At 39.1% G+C, this 24,435-nt stretch overlaps 1 protein-coding gene across 5 annotated transcripts in view; it reads right to left on the reverse strand.

The window, feature by feature from the left end:
• The window catches only part of LOC124133089 (GRAM domain-containing protein 4-like), a 78,777-nt gene that overhangs the window by 34,102 nt on the left and 20,240 nt on the right, over window positions 1-24,435 (reverse strand). For 4 of the 5 annotated variants that reach the window (XM_048401795.1, XM_048401791.1, XM_048401793.1 and 1 more), the window contains exon 2: window positions 6,540-6,739. In XM_048401795.1, coding sequence (XP_048257752.1) covers window positions 6,540-6,671 — 132 coding nt within the window. In that variant the 5' untranslated portion in view covers window positions 6,672-6,739. Of the gene's footprint in view, window positions 1-6,539; window positions 6,740-18,550; window positions 18,772-24,435 lie in introns of those variants that run through there. The other variant, XM_048401792.1, reaches the window with a different exon arrangement.

Below are 24,435 nucleotides of genomic sequence, written 5' to 3' on the forward strand. Positions count from 1 at the left end.
GTCAGCCTATTTACACTCAACAGTATAATTCTAAAAACATTATAAATGACAAGTAATAAATAAAATACTAAACTCGCTCTCGTGTAAAACCAATTTTATGAAACTCGTGAATAGTTGTGGTATCTGACTCGCTTTCGCTCGTCAGATACCAGAACTATTCACTCGTTTCATAAAATTGGTATTACACGGGAGCTCGTTTAGTATTCTATATATAGTCAATGATCAGTGACACGCTGTCATGTTTGTTTGTTTGTTTGTTTGTTTGTTTGTTGTTTAACGCTGCACTCAGCAATATTCCAGCTATATGATGTCGGTCTGTAAATAATCGAGTCTGGACCAGACAATCCAGTGATTGCTATCATGAGCACTGATCCACGTAATTGGGACCAATGACATGCATCAACCAAGTCAGCGAGCCTGACCACCCCAACCCGTTGGTCACCTACTACTACAAGCATGGGTTGCTGACCTATCCTAACCCGGACCTTCACTGGTGTCATGTAAAAGTATATAAAACATACATAAGATAAAGTTACATTCTCACATTAATGTAGCAAATCACGTTACTCCAGGCATTGAGTAATGTCTGCCTACAGTGGAGTACAAAGAGTACTTACCTGTTGTTTAACAGACTACATGTTAATGAGGTCAGATAAGTGATATATATAGTGTCAGGTATTGGTTAACAAGTTGATAACAATATCATATCAAATATTGGGAAGCGTGATTGCCACATCAACCTATACCACCGTTCTTGTTGGTCATTGTGTTTGTCAGTGACTGGTGATCAATGTTTGCTATTTGTTACCTTTTTATGTGTTAAACCTCATAACAATCATCACACAATTAAAATAATTGTTTCAATATTTTTGTCCTGAAAATTGTTTTTAAGATGGCTGTTACTGTTATTCTGTCAGATTAATTCCAACATGCTACACTGTGTAATTTGCTACAATGTTTAATGAACTTGACAAAACATTTTATCCCATTTTATGTTTGTTTGTTTGTTGTTTAACGCTGAACTCAGCAATATCCCAGCTATTTGACGGCGGTCTGTAAATATTCGAGTCTGGACCAGACCATCCAGTGATTGACATCATGAGCACTGATCCACGCAATTGGAATACGATGACATGCATCAACCAAGTCAGGAGCCTGACTACCCGATCCCTTTAGTCGCCTCTTACGACAAGCACAGTCGTCTTTTATGGCGGGCATGGGTTTCTGAATACCTATTCTCACCCTGATCGTTAGCAAGCTATTTTCTGCTGGTTAATTTCCTTGAAGAAGACTTCTGACACAGGGTCTGTTTGAACGCTTTGGGAATGTTATTTATATTGTTATGCAATTACAGTCTCAGTGCAGACAGTTTATCCAGGTGCTTGCAGACGATACAGCGAAACTCTTTCTGGCAGCGATCTAGTACACTTTCCATATCCTATCACTTGTGTCACAACTGATCATTCATTTATACATTGGAAATCTTCCCTTGACATTTCAACATCGGGCCAGTCCATTGTGTTACAATTCTAGGCAAACATAAACATAATCAAGCCTAATTTCTTTTTAAACAATATTTTACAGGACAAAATTGTCTGTTTTAATAATAATGTGCACTTATAATGCGCTAGCCTCCATGTGGCAGTTCATGCCCAAAGCACTACACCATTATTACCCCGGTCAATGGATCAGTGAGCACTCGATTTTCATTCTCAGCTCCCTGGGGAGTATACAACCCAAGCTGCCTGTAAGGCGCTAGAAGGTTAACAGCCATCTCATCCTACCGGGTACCCACTCACTGCTGGGTGAACAGAGGCACATTTTGAACAAAGTCACTTGCTTAAGGAGACACCACATGTGGTACATGTGCTTCAGTGTGGGGCAGGACCGAAGCCCTAGAAACTCTCAGGAGTCAAGCTGCTTAACGTGGTCACCCATCCAACTACTCTCCGAGACCGACGTTGCTTAACTTCACCTGATTAGTGACCTGTGGGCTGTGCACAACAAACAATTTACAACTCTTGCCATTGTAAACATCATGGTTTATGGAACACCTTTTTGTGGTTCTTCCAAGAAAGTAAATTCAACTTATTTACAGCGATAGGCAAACAATCCAGAGCTGTTTCACATGAAAACATGGCATTGATAAAGAATGCTTTTTTTCTGAGAGCCTGTTACCACGGTTACTGTTATTTACCACACTTTGTTTACCCCACCCAATAATATTTCCATGAGTGTAGATATGGAGGGCCTGATACACCATCAGACAGTTTGTCACTCTCCGAGCCTTCAAGGTATACCTTGAAAGTTCTCTGTATGGAAGAGTCATTGGGGTAAACATGTTCTGAGAGTGTAAACAGCACGAGGCCACCATCAAAATATAGTGGTTTGTCCTCGCCTTGGTACTTTAGAGTGAGTGAGTGAGTGAGTGAGTGAGTGAGTTGTTTTTTACGCCGCTTTTAACAATATTCCAGTTATATCGCGGAGTGTCAGCTTAATGTGGGAGGAAAGCCTGAAGTGATGCAGGTCTCAGACGTTTACCACTTTGGTGAAACCCACGAGCAAGGGTATGGTGCTGACAAACCTAGAAACATAATCGGGGTGAACCGGGAATTCAAACCCACAATCATAGGTTTCTGGCATGCCCAAGGGATGCAACTCTGCACAGAGCCTTAGACGACTGGGCCACCCGTGCCCCCGGACTGAGCATGGAGGTAAATGTATTTTCATGCAGATCATTCTATACTTAACCAGGCCTTTTTAACTCTTGGTTTCCCAGTTTTCTATTCTGTGTGGAAATTTCTGTCATGCATTTTGAAAATAAATAAATATACATTTCAGATTATTTTTGTCTACTTGCAATACCCTAGGGGATTCTAGGGTAGATTTATTTAAGAATTGATATCAATATGTTATGCATTTATGGAAGCATAAACATAAATAACGAGGTGCATATTGATAAAATCTGCAAAGTGAATTTACACAAAGTGTGTGCACACAAGTTTTTACATTCAGAACTCCATAAAACAAAAAAACATATTGAAGTCATATCTTCTAAATACATACATCAACGATAATAACTTCATAAGCTGTTTATATAAAAATCATTAACCAAAAAACATGTTGACGATATAAAATCAGTGACATCCTTCTGCGCAATAAAATACAACTTAAGCCCCGCCCATTCTATAACAGTCAATAAGGAAACAGTTAAAGGTAAAGCCAATTTTCGGGGGTTTATGCAATTTTCTTTTTGCTTAGTATGCCATTTAAAAGCCATGTAATCACTTTCAATATATATATTTGCATGTAACCTATGATTGTTGAATCAAGCATCTAAAAGTGGATCGGGTGTCCGACTTTGTTGATTGCATGTCAGATGACAGTTTGGGTGTTACTTATAATATCAACCACTGATCTGTTTTGCCTCATTTATCGACATGCTACTGTGATATACCTTATTCAATGTAATAAGCGCCCCGCTCTAATAAGCGCCCACAACGATATTTGCTAATATATTGGCTTATAAGTGAACAATCTCAATTAGCACCCCATCCGATTGATCAATGTACACAAGACTTAATTATTCGTGTATAATACGCACTCGTGTGTTTTATGCACCCTAAATTATGGGCAATTAAATCCTGGAAAAATATATCTGTCGTACATAAACATTTCAGGCTGTCAGCATAAACCACAAAATTTACTATCTTTCAACTCTTTTCTTTTTCACCAAAATAATATTTGTAAAAGAGACCCCTATTTCTAATTTTGAGAGTGCCCTGGGTGCTTATTACGTCGAATACAGTGACTGGAATATTGTGGCATCATTTGAAAACATAAAATAAACACAAACACACACAAAATGAAATATTTCATCTCCCACCATAGTGTGATGGCATTTTAACAAGCCAACATGGTCACTTATAATCCAATGCCCACATCATTGATCGTTTATTCATATTTGACAATGTGATCATGATTATCCTACTAAGTTCATATTTATAAATATTTACAACTTAGTTATGGAAATAACAGACACATTTTGAATTTAAATACACAATAAGGAAATAGCTAGCATTGTGTAAAAATATTGATTATCCCCCACTACATCCATTGATGCTCTAATTGGACAGCATAACAAGCAGATGTTTCCATAGTGGTAGACACAATGTGATGGTATTAGATTTATACACCATGGATGACAGGTTTTGAATTAGGGATTTATATACCAGGGTCTATCTATTCAAGTTCAGTCGCTGTGAGCCAAGAATATGGCGTCGCACGCTTATTTATTAGTGACATCTGACTCTTCACTAGGTTTCCAAGAATTTATCTAATGTCATATCATCAAAGGTGCGGAGGCAGTAAGCCTTACAATTATAACTTCTTTGATAGGCATTTAGAAGTTGGAGTACTAAGTAAGGATAAGAATTTATGGATGAACAACTTCTTTATTACAATTAAGAGCGGCGTTTCGGTGTGGGTTCTAACACCTGTTTGATAACAGTGTTAGAACCTACACTGAAACGTCGCTCTTAATTGTAATAAAGAAGTTGTTCATACATAAATTCTTATCCTTACTTACAATTATAGATGGATATTTCAGTGTTATATTGAAGAAAATTGTCCACTGAGACTCTGAACTTTGAGCATATTTCTTGCCAGAATAGAAATAGCTACGTGTTCAGTGCATGCTATAATTTTGATAAATTTATTGATTCAAACAGCCATATTATCTTGCATACCACTAGACATGCATAGGAAATAATTTGTAAACTGATTGTGTGTACGATGCAATATTTTGTGTCCAATTGTATGTGTATACAATGCAATATTTTGTGTCCAATTGTGTATGTATACGATGCAATATTTTGTGTCCAATTTTGTATGTATACGATGCAATATTTTGTGTCCAATTGTGTATGTATACAATGCAATATTTTGTGTCCAAGTGTAAGTATACCATGCAATATTTTGTGTCCAATTGTGTATGTATACGATGCAATATTTTGTGTCCAATTGTGTATGTATACGATGCAATATTTGGTGTCCAATTGTGTATGTATACGATGCGATATTTGGTGTCCAATTATGTATGTATACGATGCAATATTTTGTTTGATAACAGTGTTAGAACCTACACTGAAACGTCGCTCTTAATTGTAATAAAGAAGTTGTTCATACATAAATTCTTATCCTTACTTACAATTATAGATGGATATTTCAGTGTTATATTGAAGAAAATTGTCCACTGAGACTCTGAACTTTGAGCATATTTCTTGCCAGAATAGAAATAGCTACGTGTTCAGTGCATGCTATAATTTTGATAAATTTATTGATTCAAACAGCCATATTATCTTGCATACCACTAGACATGCATAGGAAATAATTTGTAAACTGATTGTGTGTACGATGCAATATTTTGCGTCCAATTGTATGTGTATACAATGCAATATTTTGTGTCCAATTGTGTATGTATACGATGCAATATTTTGTGTCCAATTTTGTATGTATACGATGCAATATTTTGTGTCCAATTGTGTAAGTATACAATGCAATATTTTGTGTCCAAGTGTAAGTATATAATGCAATATTTTGTGTCCAATTGTGTATGTATACGATGCAATATTTGGTGTCCAATTGTGTATGTATACGATGCAATATTTGGTGTCCAATTGTGTATGTATACGATGCAATATTTTGTGTCCAATTGTGTATGTATACGATGCAATATTTTGTGTCCAATTGCAGGTGTATCTAATTGTATGTGCATAAGATGCAATATTATGTGTCCAATAAAACAATGCAATGTGAGGAAATGACTTTTTCACGTCTATTAACACTGAACTGTCAAGGTACGATTGAGAGTGCCACATTTTAGGGCTGGGACGAGTCCAAATTTGCTTCCCGGGGACCCACCCCCCTATTACCCGACCCTACCCGGGTACCCACTGTAGGTCTCAAGAGAGAGGTACAAAATGTCTGATTGGGAAAAGTTTGACCGTACTCCTGTCAAAATAAATTTAGATACACGTATAATCCGATCTGGTCATGCATCCACTGAAGTTGACTGAGGTTATATCACTATGCAAACATATAAAGTCAGAAGGTATGTGTGTATAGTAAAAAAGAAATTTGTCACTTATGGTGTAACCATAGTGTTCTAAATAATTTTTGACATTAAACAAAATAATCATGTGACTAATCACGGTAAAAATTATAATGGCATTTTATAAAATAAGCAGCCGGTATCTAAACTCAAAAAAATTAGAAAACATATTAGAATATACCTTAAGATTATACACATTTATATCATGCCAGTAATTAATATACTTTCACATAAATAAACTGGACAAACACATAGAAAGTGACAAACTTATGAAAACAGCTAATGCATCGAAAAGTCATAATCTGTTCCAAAGGACATATACATCACATCAGTGTCCCATGGCACATTTGATTGCAGCAACAACATTTCAAACCCAGACATCCCCACAACAAAATGTCATCACAAGATGACCCCCCCTCCTGCTTACCTCCTCCCCGTCTTTATGGTCAGCAAGAGTCTTGGGACGTTTGGCCGACCCTTTCCGTACAAGTGTCCCCCCATCCTCTTCAGCTTTAACGTCCCCCTTGAAGCGAGATCTCAGGGCCTGGCGGAAACTCATGGTCTCCTGATCATGTGGACTTCACGACGCCGTCATCGAGCAGGCCTCTCTCAAGGGTCATTCACTGTCTGAAATCATAATCAGCCGGATTAGCGAAGGAAGACGTTTTCACACTGACAAAATGCCATATTGATTAGAAATTGCGTTTGAGATTTACTGCACTTTATGAAGATAAACTGTAATGTCATTTCCTGATCAATCCGATCAATAAAGGTCCTTGGCGAGGAAGGGTGCCGTCGGGAGTTTGCTGAAGAAAGCAGCCGTAGGAATCATCATGAGGAGACATTTATCACAATCTGCATGCATTTGTTTCCCGTTAATTAGCAAGAATTCCTGGAAGTAGTCAGTGGCAAGACATAATTACTACAATATTTCTCTGAGGGTCTTAACTGGAATAATGTTTGTAGAGGGAGATCAGGGGCAGTTAACAGCAATTTAAATGCATCTTCTCCTGATTCATCTGTTTCTGATCTTATCTTTGTAATGACCCAGTGTGTCACCGGTCACCATGAACTGCTCGTGACAAAATATAACCTAGACTGGAAACAGTCCCCGTTTCTTATATGAATTTATAATACAATATTAAAAAATCTGACATATTTTTTCCCTCTTCAGTGGTGTGTTCTGAATACATAAAACCCTTTGGAAATATATTTTTTTAAATCATGTTTCAAATTTTTGTTGTTGCATTTTTTTGTTTGGATGTTGCAAGTCATTTATGGCTGTATTTAAATGATATTAATAAAATAGAGGCTTCACCAGTCTCAATTAAACCCAGAATCCTGATAATTTGTCATTGCTACATACAGTCAACAAGAAAGCCATTTTAGGTCCTCTGCATTAAAGATGTCAGCTGGGATGGTTTTGTATTCACTGCGCAAATGTGGTATCACGAGCGGAGGTGTGGTGCCGACAAACCTAGAATCATAATCAGGGTGAACCGGGATTCAAACCACGATAATAGTTCTAGTATGGTTAATGGAAGAAACTCCAGACAGCCAATTGTGGCGCCTTAGATGACTGGGACACTGATGTGCCCCGTCAAACACATCAAGGAATTCAGAAACTCCCTCAATCTTCTCTGTAAGCACTCAAGATCAGACACAAGTGGGGACACAATGGAGCCTGGGTGTTACAAGGACTGCTGACGATAATTTTTAGTTACAATTTGACCAATTACTGTCAATACTCCCATGATCGCAATCACAAAAAATTTAAGTTGACATATAATAGTCAAACTACAACATATATGACTTTCAACGAGTCAAAGCATGGCATTAATGATATTAATATCCATTGTCTCTCTACTATAGTTCGTATCAAGGCGTCAATGGCGATAATCTGACTGTAGTTGCTGTCAATAATGGCGAGTTGTGTGATCTACTGATCACTTCACACGTGTTTTCGCCAAAATGAATGTAAAGAATATTGAATGAAATTTTGAATAAAATTAATAAAATTGGTTACAGACACTAGTCCAGATATACAATGAACATTTTAATAACCAGAGAGAGTACTTACAAGATTAATTTGCGTACTTTAGTAGGCATGGTATTTTCGGTGTTACATCCTCACGGTAATGTCTTTGTGTTGGGGAAAAAACCCATCAAAACTCTTCTACCCTGTGTACAGGGTGTTCCCTTGAAACCGCCCTAATTCTAGGTACACTACACACAGCAATATACCATACATACCTATCCTTAAAGACACTAAAAATGTGGCTCACCAGGCCTCAAAGTGATGTCGAAAACGGTCGCCAATGCGACCTAAATCTCAGTTTGTCTACTGGCTAAAATTCAAATGTATCCAAATGACTACCTTGAAAAATATCTTGTGGCAACTAAATTCTAATGCTACACATCTGTAGACACAAAAATAAATAACAGCTGATCTTGGAAAACATGTCTGCTAATAATTGTACTCGCTAATAATTCCTCCTAAAGTCGACAATGAACCAAAATACATAAATATTAATGTAATTAGTACTTTATTATACAGTTGTGTTGACTATGCTGCTCACTGGATAAGCAAGGATATACCTATATAATCTAGTAACATAAATTGCATCATTGCTCGAGTCACAAGTAACAAAAATCAAGAACAGTTTCCACTAATATACAATTCCAAGACTAGTGCTATAACTTGTACATATTATAATAGATATTTGATAAAAGATCATTTCAAATGCTTTTGGCTACCTACAATATTGGCTTGACTTCTTGATTTTACCACTGGCTACCTGGGAAAAAATACTTGTGGCCATATGGCTACTTGGCAAAAATTTAAACTTTGAGGCCTGGACTCTCTCATTATCATCACTTGACAGTTCAGTAATAATAGAGCTGAATAAGTCATTTCTCTTCAACACAACACGGTTTTATTGGCACAAAATATTGCATTGTATCACATACAGTTGGATACAAAATATTGCATTGTATCACATACAGTTGGATACAAAATATTGCATTGTATCACATACAGTTGGAAACAAAATATTGCATTGTATCACATAAGGTAGGATACAAAATATTGCATTGTATCACATACAGTTGGATACAAAATATTGCATTGTATCACATACAAATGTATACAAAATATTGCATTGTATCACATACAGTTGGACATGAATTATTGCATTGAACTGTGCTTGTTGTAAGAGGTGACTAACGGGATCGGGTGGTCAGGCTCGCTGACTTAGTTGATGCATGCCATCGTATCCCAATTGCGTGGATTGATGCTCATGATGTCAATCACTGGACTGTCTAGACCAGACTCGATTATTTACAGACCGATGTCATATTGCTGAGCGCAGGGTCAAACAACAAACAAACAAACAAACAAACAGTTGGATACAAAATAGTGCATTGTATCCTCTACACATGTGTTTCAGGTAAAATGGGCCCTAACAGATATGGGTCAGAAGGTTGTTTTAAAATACTGTATTCGACGTAATAAGCGCCCAGAGCGCTCTCAAAATTAGAAATAGAGGGCTCTTAATAGAATATTATTTTGCTGGAAAAAAAAACAGAGTTGAAAGATAAATTTCGTGGTTTATGCTGACAGCCTGAAAGGTTTATGTACGACAGATATATTTTTCTAGAATTTAATTGCCCATAATTAAGGGTGCATATAACACACGAGAGCGTATTATACGTGAATAAATAAGTCTTGTGTACATTGATCAATCGGAAGGGGTGCTAATTGGGATTGTTCACTTGCCAATATATTAGCAAATACCGCCGTGGGCGCATATTAGAGCAGGGCGCTTATTACGTCGAATACGGTAATTGTTTTAAATAATGTCTAAAGCACATGGTTTGTTTAGCATTGACGCTAGTAGCAATATATCCAAAGTTGGCATGTCAAAATCGATGCAGCAATGCTAATATGCAGAAACATCCAATTGTTTCAAATGTAAAATATGGGTTTGACAGCTGTTTCCAGCTGTGATAAAAACATTTGGGTCAAAGTAAAACAATGGAATAAACATGTTACCAGAAGTTAGAGATGAAACGATACATCGGTGCACTGGTGCAGCGTGAGTTTTCATGTGCTGATACGATAAACAATACATTTTTTGTGCATCAATATAAGACAATATACACTTGCTAAAATACATTACTGCTCATTTAATGACCCCCAGCATTTTTGTCAGTCAAAAATCGTAAAATTTATTGTGATTAGGTCATTACTAAAAATAGCCGCAACGAACATGTCTACCATGTCTACAGCTAGCTTTTTCCTTTTGAACCTGCTCTGAAATATTTATAGTCATGAGATTTCAACGTGATTTAACGTAAATATCCATATCGCGATATTTACATCATATTTGTATTGTGAAACTTATCATATCATGACCTGGATCGTTTCACTTCTAACAGAAACACAAGTATTTTCTCTTTTTGGCCTGAGCATTTTGGACCACCAGACATCGGTGCTGTCACAAAACACTGCCCACCATAGCTGTGTCCGTACTCAGATAAATAGAGGTTATCACACGAGTGTGTTTGGGGATGGTAAATATCCTGTATTAGGAATAAACATTGTATTTAGCGAGCCTTGGCGAGCTAAATACATAGTGTTTATTCCTAATACAGGATATTTACCATCCCCAAACACACAAGCGTGATAACCTCTTTATCATATAATGTCATGCTTTAATTCTGTGCTTTAAAATCGCTATCCCTCTCTCACAAACATTACCGAAACATTGCGAGTTTTCCTGGAATGCGCGCATTAATATTTATTACGTCACAGGGTAAGTGATGTGTCAGTCGGACAGTGACAGTAGCCAATATAGTTCCAACTGAAATCTCTTTCTTATACAGTGGCGAAGCAACATATACGCAAAACAACAGTTGTTTTTAATTGCCTTTCGCGGCAATCCATCGGTCTGTCCGCTAGAGTAACTGCCCTTTGTCAAAGGGAAGCTACTCTAACCCTAGTCTATGAGACGTCACGGGCACGGTCAGACGTTGTTGACAGTCGTTCTGTCCTGTCATAACGTTAAGAAGTGTAGTCAGATGTACACACAGCGACAAAACCAAACAAGGTAACAATTCAAACATATTTCGGCCAAATCCAACTATTTTAATTTGTGGAGAAGGTTTCAAGTCGCAGAGGTCTACAAGCACAGATATTGCTACTGATCCCGCTTGGCTAGGCCTCGTGCCCTCGCAAAATTGTTTCGAAATTTATACCTCCAAAGTAGCCCAAACTTATAAAATGCCTTAGCTACGTCACAGTTAGACACTGATTTTCAGTATATTAGACTGTGCTTTTGATAATGATAGCAGTTATCCTTGTTGTTTATCCAGATTCCCGATGGTTAATTTTGACTCGATCGCCGAATGACGAGGACGACGCCATGTTTGTTTATAAACAGTGAAAGTAGTCCTACTTGACCTTTGATATTTGCATCTCTATCCGCATATGACCCCAACGGATATCGTTTTTATCCGTTGGCTTTATCCTGCCGAGAAACCTGCCCATTATATGATAAAGACGTTTATCTGACCCTGCTCTGGAGCCGATATTTGGCCCAATGTCTGAACCAACTGTCATTAAAAATTCCTGAATCCGAATTAAGAAATTTCCCAATTCATGTTAACATGTGCAACTAATAACTAATTTTATGACTTTGTAGAGATAATCTGTACCGGTACTTCACTGAGAACAGGACCAATAAATAGGAAGAGGCCTTAAAGCTAAGTTTTATGTTATTGCATTTAATACAATCTCAAAATACAATGTTCAAACACCTCAGCATTTCAGAAAATAAGAACTTGAACAAAATAACAGTTTTTCCCAATTTGCACTTAGTTCAGCATCTTAACCTAATCCCTGTAAGAACAACATTTTTGCCTTAATGCTAACATGAAAGGATCAAAGCTGATTCTGGATAGAAAACTTTCAACAAGTTCTAGTTCGTATAGTTCACACTGCATTTTTATAAACATACACTAACTGCCTTGATGATAAATAGCATACCCTACATACCAGTACTCAGGTTATGGATCAAAACCTAAGAATTTTAATTGAGAAGTGAGATAAAAAAAAATTCTTAGTCCCTTGTTGAGCACTCCTTCTGTCCCCTTATTTCAATTATAAACACTAGATATACCCTACTCAAAAGAAGTTAGAGAACACACGATTCTTCCATATTGAATGTGAAAGAACTAAGTGTTCTTTAACTTCTTTTGAGTGGTATACAAATTACCAGGGAATAGTGGTGACATTAATTGCGTTCTGGAAGGCTTATTTATTGGCTTACTAAAATTCCTTGAATGGTTAATTCCAGGTGCATGAGAAGTATGTAACCTTAGGGTGTCAAGTACTATACCCTTCTCCCTTCGTCACTTGTTCTGATCAACCACTCCTTGGTTCCTGGGATGACGTAGCTCTCAAAATCACAAGCTAGCTTGTTTGCTCAAATCCTTTTTTTTAATGATAGAATTAATCATAAATATAAACACATGGTCCTCAGATATTGTTTTGTAGCCTGTATTACTTAAATACAACACATACCTAAAGGATGAATCGAAGAGCCGGATAGTGTTTCTGATCAACTGTTAACTCTAATACTTTTCTGATCCGGATTTCCAATATACAGACAGAACCCCTGTTCAGCCGTGAGTTTCCGAATCCCCGCACCACCTGACAACTAACAAAATACTATCCATGATAATTTTAGCTCCTCCCACCGAAATAATGTTTGACATCATGTGAAATGAGTTTTAACACTCACCCCCATGTGAACCCCAATGTCCATTCCAATCAGTTGTACTCATCAGGTGTACCATGAGGTGCAAAGTGAGGTTTGCATGTTTGTTACTCTTGGACCCAGGTATTTTTTTCAGATTCCGGGGTAGAATAGGTCTTTAGCAACCCATACTTGCCGTAAAAGGCGACTATGCTTGTCGTAAAAGGCGACTAATGGGATCGGGTGGTCAGGCTCGCTGACTTGGTTGATACCTGTCATCGATCCCAATTGTGTGGATCCATGCTCGTGATTGTAAATCACTGGATTGTCTGGTCCAGACTCGATTATTTTACAGACCGCCTTCGTATAGCTGGAATATTGCTGAGTGCGGCGTTAAACAACAAACAAACAACAAAACAAACATCATTTCTAATTGTCACACTAACCTTAAACAAGTTAATACATATTCTAATTCAACATGCTCACTTAACTTGTTTAAACCAACTCCGGGTACTGTTACATTACAGGTTTGTGTCCAGCATCTTCCAAACTTCTTACTGCGGTATCTTGTATCCCTACCGAGGCTCAAAATAACTAGTGCCGCCATGCCCGTGGCTCACATAAAGGAAACGGCAGGCTTGAATTTGACGTACAGTGCCCCGAAGCATGGTCATTTTCATTAAACGTACTTACGTTGAGTTTTATTTCGTGTCTTGACAACATTAAGCTGCGAAATGAAAGAGTTTTCCCCATTAGGTGCTTGTTCCACTATCGCGAAACGACTTTCTGATGTAAAATTAATTGGCATTATTTGGTTATTTCTGTTGACTTTATCTTACAAAAGAGATGTTCAAGTTTGCACGAAATGTTTGCAGATTGGCCATTTGAAACCATATGACGTCACAGTGCTTCATTGTTCATAAAAATATATGACCCCATCTATTGTTCATGACGTCACAAAATGATTGCATTATGTTATCTAAACAAAATGCTGCCAGTGAAGTTTCGCATTGACATTTTGTCTTGAAATCATACATGTTTCATAAGTAATAAGACAGACTTTTCTTGTAGTTCAAAATAGTTGTTTACTTCAGAGGGCCGATACAAGAAATATATGAAATAACCAACGAGCTAAGTGGGATTACGGATTATCTGTCCCTCGCGAATTAATCCTGTCTCTCACCAAAGATTTGGGATTAACACCATTCACTCTCAGTTAATCCATTATTCACCATAGCTTGTTCGTTATTCCCTAACTATTTACCTCAAATATGGTTGAACATATCCTCATCATGTCAATATGGCCTGATGGAATCCTTGTAAAATACTGGGTTATAATAATTACCTGTTTATAAAGTGAACAAGCTCCCATACACCCATTAGAGTTATGACATTTGATAATACATCTGTTGCTTCCTCCAATTGGCGAATCATGCCTCGGCCTAATCAGCTGGTGCATGTTGAATGTAGTAGCTTGTTCCACACTATGGCTGAGGTCGCTGTTAATCACACAGACACACTCGGTCTTACTTTACCTGCTGTGTCTGTCTAAACAATGGCAAATTAACAAGCCGACCATCGATTTGCTCAGAACTGATTGATCAAAGTTAGTTTATGGTGACCCTGAACACTGTCTGAGCTTGTAATGGCTTCATCAATTATATCTATGGCCTGTTCCTCTCATAACATGTGTCCTATGTTACTGAGCACAGAAGGGGTTTCCCTGTAATCTCCCCTAACCCATGGACAGATGCTTAACACCTGGCACACCTGTAAATATCAATAATCATGTTTATTGTTTAGACAAGTGTAATGATCTATTTTTACAATCCACTTGTTGCTTTTTGCTCCAACCCTTGAAATACATCATGAATCTGTTGATCCTTGCCACATGGTACCAACATACAAGTATTTGTAGTTTCTGAAAGAAATGTGTGACTGGAAATGATATTGGTGAAAACCATTTTTTTAATATGGCTGGTGTAGCATCCTCATCAAAATTTCATCAGAAACCCGAAACATATTCAGGAGTTTACGAAAATTCCAGAATCATCGATTTGTTTTCGGATGCTCATGGACAAGACTACCATGGAATATCACTCAGCCCAATTCCTCCTTACTCAACACTGAATCTAGTTGTCTTGTAAACACCCATACAAGTTGGCTGCATGGCCTGCACAGATGGCACAGATATCATGTCACGCCACAAATGACCTTGCCCATGCTTTCATGAACAACAAAAACACCGATTATTGTGACACACAAATATTTCAGCGAAAATAATTCCCTGTAACATGTGATATCGTAATGACACATTCATCATCTGTCAATAGTGGGGAGTACAGGATTTTAGGAGCTGAGTTGGATTTAACCACCTTGAACAGTATTCAAGATACATCACGGCGGGTCAGTTTGATCTGAGAGGAAAGCCCGAAGTGATGCAGGTCTCATTTCATTTTGGTGAAACCCACAAGCACAGATTTGGTGCTGACAAACCTAGAAACATATTTGGATTTGAACCAGGATTCAAACCACAATTATTGGTTCTGGCGTGACCAAGGAACGGAACTCGGCACAGAGAATTTGGGCACCTTGGACAACCGGGGCACCCATGGCTCTTTTTGGGAGATGAACACTTGTGGTATAACACAAGCTCATTCAGCTTGCAAAAGTCCATACACTTTGTTACTCTTTGTTTGTTTGTTGTGAATAATAGTATGGACCAGACAATCCAGTGATTGACCTTATGAGCATCGATCCACGCAATTGGGATACAATGACATCCACCACCCATTTGGTGAGCCGGACCACCCGATCCTGTTAGTCACCTCTTACGACAAGCATGGGTTGCTGAAGACCTATTCTACCCCGGATCTTCACAGGTCCTCTCCTGCTGACACATATGGAACTGATATAACATGCTTACAGAAGTCACGTCCAGGTGAGCTGAGCATGGATCTGGTATTAATTGATTTGTCCCTCCTCCATCATTCCTTGGTTATACTGACAGCTGCATACATCGATCACGGGACAGGCTCAGTCGCTGACATTGATTCCACTGCAGCCGATTAATATTGTAAATGGGGGTTTTAACATTTAATTTTGTCATTTGATGAAACTGGCACTCATCTGCTTAGTTTTTACTGCTGAGAATTTTATTGATCATCAAGGGAATGATGAACTGCCATTGTTTGACTGGAAGCAACTGGTATTTGTTTAAAGGTTTCCATTCCTTCCAAACATCCTTTTTCCTGGACAAGAAGAAGACTGACATGCTGACATCTGTGTTGCAGATGCAGCTATAAATCATTATTCATCAGACTTTTGTTCAGTTTCTTGTTACTAGTTTGTGTGTTGATTGGTTGATAAATGCCACACTCAGCAATATTTAGGTGAGGTGAAATTGGGTTTAACGTCGCTTCCAAGATTATTCCACTTATATAGCGACATGCATGCACGTGTATGAGTGTGTGTGTGTGGCTGCTTGTACTAGTCCGGACTGATGCTGATTTATAGTGCTAGCCCACTGAGATACCATGCCGCAGGTTAATATTAATACCCCACTCAGACACAGTATACTGACTCCAAGCCGACCAGTCCTTGTTTTAGCCCCTTTATGCCGAGTGCCAGACAGGGTAACAACAAGTACCATCTTTTAACGTCTTTTGGTATGACGCGGCCGGGGATCAAACCCCGGACCTTCCGCTCTCCGGGCGGACGCTCTACCACTAGACCACAGAGGCGGTCTCAGCAATATTTAAGGCTGCCTGTACATAATTAAGCCTGGAATGGACAATTCAGTCTGTCTGGGTACAATGACATGCTATAAACCAAATCACCGGAGCCTCAGACCATCATATCCATTAATGTGTCTCTTTAGGCCAGCAAAGTTTGCTGGGCACCTGCTCTAACCCAGAATATTTGTTTATTTGTTTATTTCAGCTATATGACGCCGGTCTGTAAATAATCAAGTCTCGACCAGACAATCCAATGATCGACATCATGAGCATCGATCCAAGTAATTGGAATATGATGACATGCATCAACCAAGTCAGAGAGCCTGACCACCCGATCCTGTTAGTCGCCTCTATGACAAAAGCATAGTCTTCTCTTACAGCAAGCATGGGTTGCTGAAGACCTATTCTAACCCGGATCTTCACGGGTCCAGAGGTTGGCAGACCTACATCATTACAGGCTGCCCTCCCTCTTTATGCTGACATCCAGAATGATCCCAAGACTTTACTGCTGCTACAAATCATATTACCATGATTACTGATGACATAATAGCTCTACAGATCAAAGAAAACAGCTGAGGGCCATTGATTGATTGAAGGACTTTGTCTGCCAGGAGATCCCTATTCCCAGCTGTAGGACGTCTCATTCACTGCGCATTGTGTACTGAACACAAAAAGTTAGGTATCATGAAATGCTTCTACAAAGGTAGACATTCAAACTCAGTCTTAACTACAAAAAAAAAGATATTACCAAAATAATCAAGATCACTAACTGATTTTTGTTCAGGAGTGAGTGAGTGAGTTTGGTTTTACGCTGCTTTTAGCAATATTCCAGCAATATCACGGTGGGGGACACCAGAAATGGGCTTAACACATTGTACCCATGTCGGGATTTGAACCCGGGTCTTCGGCGTGACGAGCAAACGCTTTAACCACTAGGCTACCCCACCGCCCTTTTGTTCAGGATATTTATTGTGAATATTGCCCATTGTGTTTAATAACTGTCTGATATTTGAACATGTGCATCTTATCGATTCACAATGCTGATTGCATGACCAGTTGCAGGTCCATGACGTCAGTGCTTCGGTGTGGAGAAGAATGTGGGGGTGGACATTTCATATGTTTTTCTTCATTTTTCCTCTTAAATGTCGATGAGTAATATGTAGAATAACCTCAAAACTGGGAAATGTGCATTGTCTGTTCTTAATTCATTTTCTTGGGACAGATAATCTTGAATTCCTCGTAGCTCATTGGTTTCTCTCTACACAGGTAGTGAGAGACTTAGCCGAGTTGCCTCACAAGAAATTCAGTTATCATGCATCACGGCTTTACATGCTAAATGTCGAGGGGAAATGATGCAGATTGTGGTCATCTACCACAAACAATGCTAAAGACGGATGTGGATCCAGACTGCTTCTGTCAAATGATAAACTGACATGATAAAACCCTTTACATAAGAAGTCCTCTCAAACAGGCTGTGTGCCCCCCAGTCTCTTCTCTATTTCTTACATATACCTTGTGAACTTTATCTTACTCACACATTGAGAGCTTTATCTTGCACACACTTTGAGAGCTTTATCTTGCACACACTTTGAGAGCTTTATCTTACACACACTTTGAGATCTCAATGTTATATACATGAGAGCATTATTTTACACACACTTTGAGAGCTTTATGTTACACACATTTTGATAGCGTTTTCTTACACTCACATTGAGAGCATTATCTTACAAACACCTTGAGAGCTTTATCTTACACTCACATTGAAGCATTATCTTACACAAACATTGAGAGCTTTATCTAACACATACCATGAGAACATTAACTTACACACAACTTGAGAGCTGACACACTTTGTGATCCCTCTCCATTTCACACACCTTGAGATCCCACCCACACCCACAGACCATGACAACTCTTTGAACTCTCTGCGAGGCACCTACCTGAGTGTTGGAATCAGGCCGCACCAAAAAACTTAATGCCTGTGCCACGACACCACAACACAACAGAACTTCCCACCTATCCAATGCAGTGCTCCACCATCGTGCACTTGTTGCAACATCTGTTCTTGAAAACCGATTCCTTGTCATACAACTTAACAGTTTACTGTTACCATAGTGATGGATGAAATGTTATAACACTTGTGAAGGTTTTCCAATGCTTATTGACTTTGTCTGTGAACTCATTATACCCAACATTGATTTCAAGTCACCACGAACTGTAGACATAATTAAGTATACTAATACGGTATTGGCCCAAATACAATAACATGGCTGCCATTTCAATGTTGCTGATGTACCTCATATGAAATAAACATGAAGGTGGTTATCAATCGATGTCAGATGCAAGTTTTTATTGTTATTTTTTCACATAATTAAAAAAACGTCAAGGTTGAATTATCATTATAATCTACTTTCTCATAAGTCAAATTGATGAGGTTTTTGTTTTTTCAATTTTGCATTTTTTAATTTGGAACCAAGGCCTTTTTAATCCTTGTCAGTAATATAAAAACAAGACTGGTCATATCATGTTGACCCAAGCAAGGATGCAGCTTTTGTAAAAAGGGAGAGTACGCTTACAATAAAAAAACTGTTAGTTATAAATTGCATCTGTAAAGCCAAAGTTAGACAGTTAATTGTTATTTTAGTTGAAAACATGTCACCAAATAATTTTGTTTTATGGTTTTTAAGTCAGGATTTTTCCAGGGTTTCAAACTCAGGGTCTAATGCCATTCAACTTTGGAAACAAATGGTTATTTTGTTTAAATTGTTCAGTGAGAAACAATTCAACTCTACAAAGACTTAACATGAATTATTTACTACATAATATGAATTGAGAATTTGGGTATTCCAAACTATTATAAATGACAATTGCTGCAGAATATCGGCCTCTGAGCAGGTCTAGATAAATCTAGATAAATCCAAGTGTATGTCAACAAAGTATATGCTTAAACTCCTGTGAAGATCCGGGTTAGAATTGGTCTTCAGCAACCCATGCTTGTCTCCATGCTAGTGTTATTATATGGCATGTATTAGCTGACCTTACTAGGCCGAACAGAATTTTACTAGACTCAGGCTTTGGAGAAGTTGCTAAAGTCGCAACACATGCTTGTTGTAAGAGACGACTAACAGAACCTGGTGGTCAGACTCTCTGACATGGTTGATGCATGTCATCGTATTCCAATTACATAGATCAATGGTCATGGTGATAATCACTGGATTGTCTGTTCCAGACTTGATTATTTACAGACCAGAGTATGGCATTAAACAACTGCTTCCAAAGTGGGGGATGTGAACTCCTGCAATAACCATCCACCCTCCCCCAGATCCTTGTTATGTGTGTACCATACTAAAGTCAAACTTCAAATGTGACACAAATCAATTGAAATCCACTATCCCTAGTACAGGCGAACTGTGCCTCACTGTATATATAATGCCATGCTAAAAAAACAGTCCTTGAATCTATTTTGAAAATCTGTGCCCGTTAACTGAATTATGTAACCTGTTGATGTCCTCTAGGTGGGATGCCAATCTCACCCTTGTCACAAAGCCAAGACTATTTTCTCAACAACCTTCAATTGTTAATGGAGGCTCTAGAAGAAATGACATAACTTATGTCCTTACAAAATTCCCAGTTCTTCCAACTCGATAGGTTGTTCTTTTTCTTAATTTTTCAGAGACTAAACACAACATAAAAAAGATTTTTTTCTTGCCTTAAAAAACAAATTGCTCTGTTTGCACTTGATCTTTGCAGTTCACACCAATATGTCTTTCTATATGTCTAAATAAAAACATAAGTGAGTTGCGGTACAGCCACCTTTTTCAGTTATATCACAATTATCAACTTAATCCGAAGATGATGCGGTCATAAAACCACTTTGTAAAACCAAGAAGCACAGGCATTGTGCTGACACCTCAGAATAATTACCTCAGATCAGTCCCATCTCCACACAACTTGTCACCAAAACAAGAAAACAGAGTTATCACTATCCCCCAACCAGAGTGAATAACTGTAACAAATTTAAGACACCAACTTTGAACCCATTTAAGATCATGACCAGTAGTAGTAGCGGATGAGTGTAAATGATGTTTATCCATGTTTATCAATGCTAGTTATGTTTATCCATGTTCAGTGTAAATGATGTTTATCAATGCTATTGATGTTTATCCATGTTCATCAGTATAAGTGATGTTTATTCATGTTCATCAGTATAAGTGATGTTTATTCATGTTCATCAGAGTAAGTGATGTTTATTCATGTTCATCAGTGTAAGTGATGTTTATCCATGTTCATCAGGGTTAGTGATGTTTATCCATGTTCATCAGTGTAAGTGATGTTTATCCATGTTCATCAGTATAAGTGATGTTTATCCATGTTCATCAGTATAAGTGATGTTTATTCATGTTCATCAGAGTAAGTGATGTTTATTCATGTTCATCAGTGTAAGTGATGTTTATCCATGTTCATCAGAGTTAGTGATGTTTATCCATGTTCATCAGAGTTAGTGATGTTTATCCATGTTCATCAGAGTTAGTGATGTTTATCCATGTTCATCAGAGTTAGTGATGTTTATCCATGACCATCAGAGTTAGTGATGTTTATCCATGTTCATCAGAGTTAGAGAGCACCATATCATATCAAAACAACGTGAGAGGGTAGTCAAACTCCAACTAGCTCAAACTTAAGTTCCAAAAAAGCATAACGTGAAAAACTATATCAAATCAGTGTTCACACTTGAAAAAACACTACATACAGTACTTACAGTACCATAAACCTTACAGCCCAAACTTGCCCAAGTCTTTCATCTATCAGAATGTACTAATCACACTAATTGTCAACACCAGCCAAGTAACATGTGGCAACAATAATACCCCACGACCTTGTTATTCCCTATACCCTGTATCCGACATTGTTTATTTATGAGCTGGTGGAAGTTTCGAAGTCACGAGTGCAGCTTCTGTTGTCTATAATGTCTTCATCTTACAAGCTTGTATATTTGACATTATGTCTGGTGGGTATTTACATCAACAAATACAAAACACACACCATGCCCCTCTCCACCTACAGAACATTCAGGACTCGAAGGCCAAGTCTTTTTCTCCATGTTTACAGATATAAAATGGGATAGGCTAGATCACAAGTAGGTAAACTGCGTACTTCGTTCTTCCTTTTTCAAGCTGAACGTTTGATGATCCTTACTCCCAGTAACCCATGTTAAGCATCCCTCGATCATGTCCATCTTAGCAACATCTTAATGGAGGGTCTGCCCAGAGAGCGGAAGGTTCGGGGTTCGATCCTCGGCTGCGCCATACCAAAAGACGTTAAAACATTGCACTTGTTGTTACTCTGTCTGGCGCTCGGCATTAAGTGGCTGAAACAAGGACTGGTCGGTTTGTAGTCAGTAAACTGTGTCTGAGTGAGGTATTCATGTTAAACTGCAGCATTGTATTTCAGTGTGCAAGCACTAAAAATCGGCATCAGTCCGGACTAGTACAAGCAGCTCCACACACACATGTGCACGTACATCGGTATATAAGTGCAACAATCTTGGACGCGGCTTTAAACACCATTTCACCTCACCTTACCTCACCTTAGTGGTGGGGTAGCCTTGTAGTTCAAGACCATCACGCCAAAGACCAAGGTTCGCTTACCCACATGGGTACAATGTGTGAAGCCCATTTCTGGTGTCCCCCGCCGTGATATTGCTGGAGTATGGCTAAAAGTGGCATAAAACTTCACTCACTTTGTTTATTGTTTAACAAAGCAAAGCAGCAATATCAACTGATCAAACCTAATTGACGGCGACCCTGGAAATAATAAAGGCTGGACCAGACAAACCAGTGATTGATATGAGCAACATCCCCCATGTATGGTTACAATGGTACAATCAACCAATAGTCACTTTGCAACGAGGGTAGTATGCATCACCCCTGCATTTTCAAAATCCTGGACCCGTCTCTGTTTAGTGGTTGCTTTTGCCCCAGATCATAGAGTGAGGCTGCTGTTGGTCTGTCTGTCTCACAGTCCCCGAACCATATCATTTTCCCTTCTATCCAGCCCTTACTGTAATGCTATAGCCCTAAATAAAGCAAGTCTAGATCTTCCCTAGGTCCAGGTACTGTATCTACCATCTCACTAGGGCTCCTTAGTGTTGTTGTTTGGTTATCATAATTATATATTTTCAGAGACGTAGCGTTAGTCATGACTACTGTCAATGCTTAAAACTGCTAACACTGGCTCTGGTTTAGACTAACATTAAGTCTCTGAAATCTTATATTACACAGTATCCTTCTTGACTCGAAAAATAAAAAAATTTTCCTGTGCTGATGTGGAATAGAGCTAGCTTGAGCTGGCTAGACTTGCTTTTGTATGCATTTCTAGATTATTATTTTTTCATAAAATAAATATATTCCACGATCATGGTGCAGGACTAGCTCTGGTTCTTCAGACCAGTTTGGAAACATTTCTGATTGTAACAGGAAAAGAAGTTTGAAAATTATATTGGTGCAACTCTGTGGTCTCAAAGTGGAAGTCTCTTCTTATTATCCTTCTTATTAGGATACCCTTTTTGAAGAGTATGGAATGACTGACCTTTTCTGTTGTTGTATATCATCATGACTACCAAGACAAAATTGTCATCTGTTTGGTTTTATGACGTCAGTTGCTTGTCTACCTGCTGTGGCATTGCTGGGATATTGCTACATGGGGGTTCTTTTTCAATTTAAATGTAGTTGTTTGTTTCTATCAAAAAAAATAAAATTTTCAGACACTGATACTGAGAGGCTGTGTAGTGGCTGGGCCTGACACCGAGAGGCTGTGTAGTGGCTGGGCCTGACACCGAGAGGCTGTGTAGTGGCTGGGACTGACACTGAGAGGCTGTGTAGTGGCACTGGGACTGATACTGAGAGGCTGTGTAGCGGCACTGAGACTGACACTGAGAGGCTGTGTAGTGGCACTGGGACTGACACTGAGAGGCTGTGTAGCCGCACTGAGACTGACACTGAGAGGCTGTGTAGTGGCACTGGGACCGACACTGAGAGGCTGTGTAGCGGCACTGAGACTGACACTGAGAGGCTGTGTCTTGGCACTGAGACTGACACTGAGAGGCTGTGTAGTGGCACTGGGACTGACACTGAGAGGCTGTGTAGTGGCTTGGACTGACACTGAGAGGCTGTGTAGTGGCACTGGGACTGATACTGAGAGGCTGTGTAGTGGCTGGGACTGACACTGAGAGGCTGTGTAGTGGCTGGGACTGATACTGAGAGGCTGTGTAGTGGCTGGGACTGATACTGAGAGGCTGTGTAGTGGCTGGGACTGATACTGAGAGGCTGTGTAGTGGCTGGGACTGACACTGAGAGGCTGTGTAGTGGCTGGGACTGACACTGAGAGGCTGTGTAGTGGCACTGGGACTGATACTGAGAGGCTGTGTAGTGGCTGGGCCTGACACTGAGAGGCTGTGTAGTGACACTGAGACTGACACAGAGAGGCTGTCTAGTACGTGGCTTTGCCTGACACTGAGAGGCTGTGTAGTGGCTGGGACTGATACTGAGAGGCTGTGTGGTGGCTGGGACTGATACTGAGAGGCTGTGTAGTGGCTCTGAGACTGATACTGAGAGGCTGTGTAGTGGCACTGAGACTGACACAGAGAGGCTGTCTAGTACGTGGCTTGCCTGACACTGAGAGGCTGTGTAGTGGCTGGGACTGATACTGAGAGGCTGTGTAGTGGCTGGGACTGATACTGAGAGGCTGTGTAGTGGCTCTGAGACTGACACTGAGAGGCTGTGTAGTGACACTGAGACTGACACAGAGAGGCTGTGTAGAGGCACTG

Source organism: Haliotis rufescens, unplaced genomic scaffold (genome assembly GCF_023055435.1).
Source record: "Haliotis rufescens isolate VD_foot unplaced genomic scaffold, xgHalRufe1.0.p SCAF_23, whole genome shotgun sequence".
In the NCBI taxonomy this organism is placed as follows: Eukaryota; Metazoa; Mollusca; class Gastropoda; order Lepetellida; family Haliotidae; genus Haliotis; species Haliotis rufescens.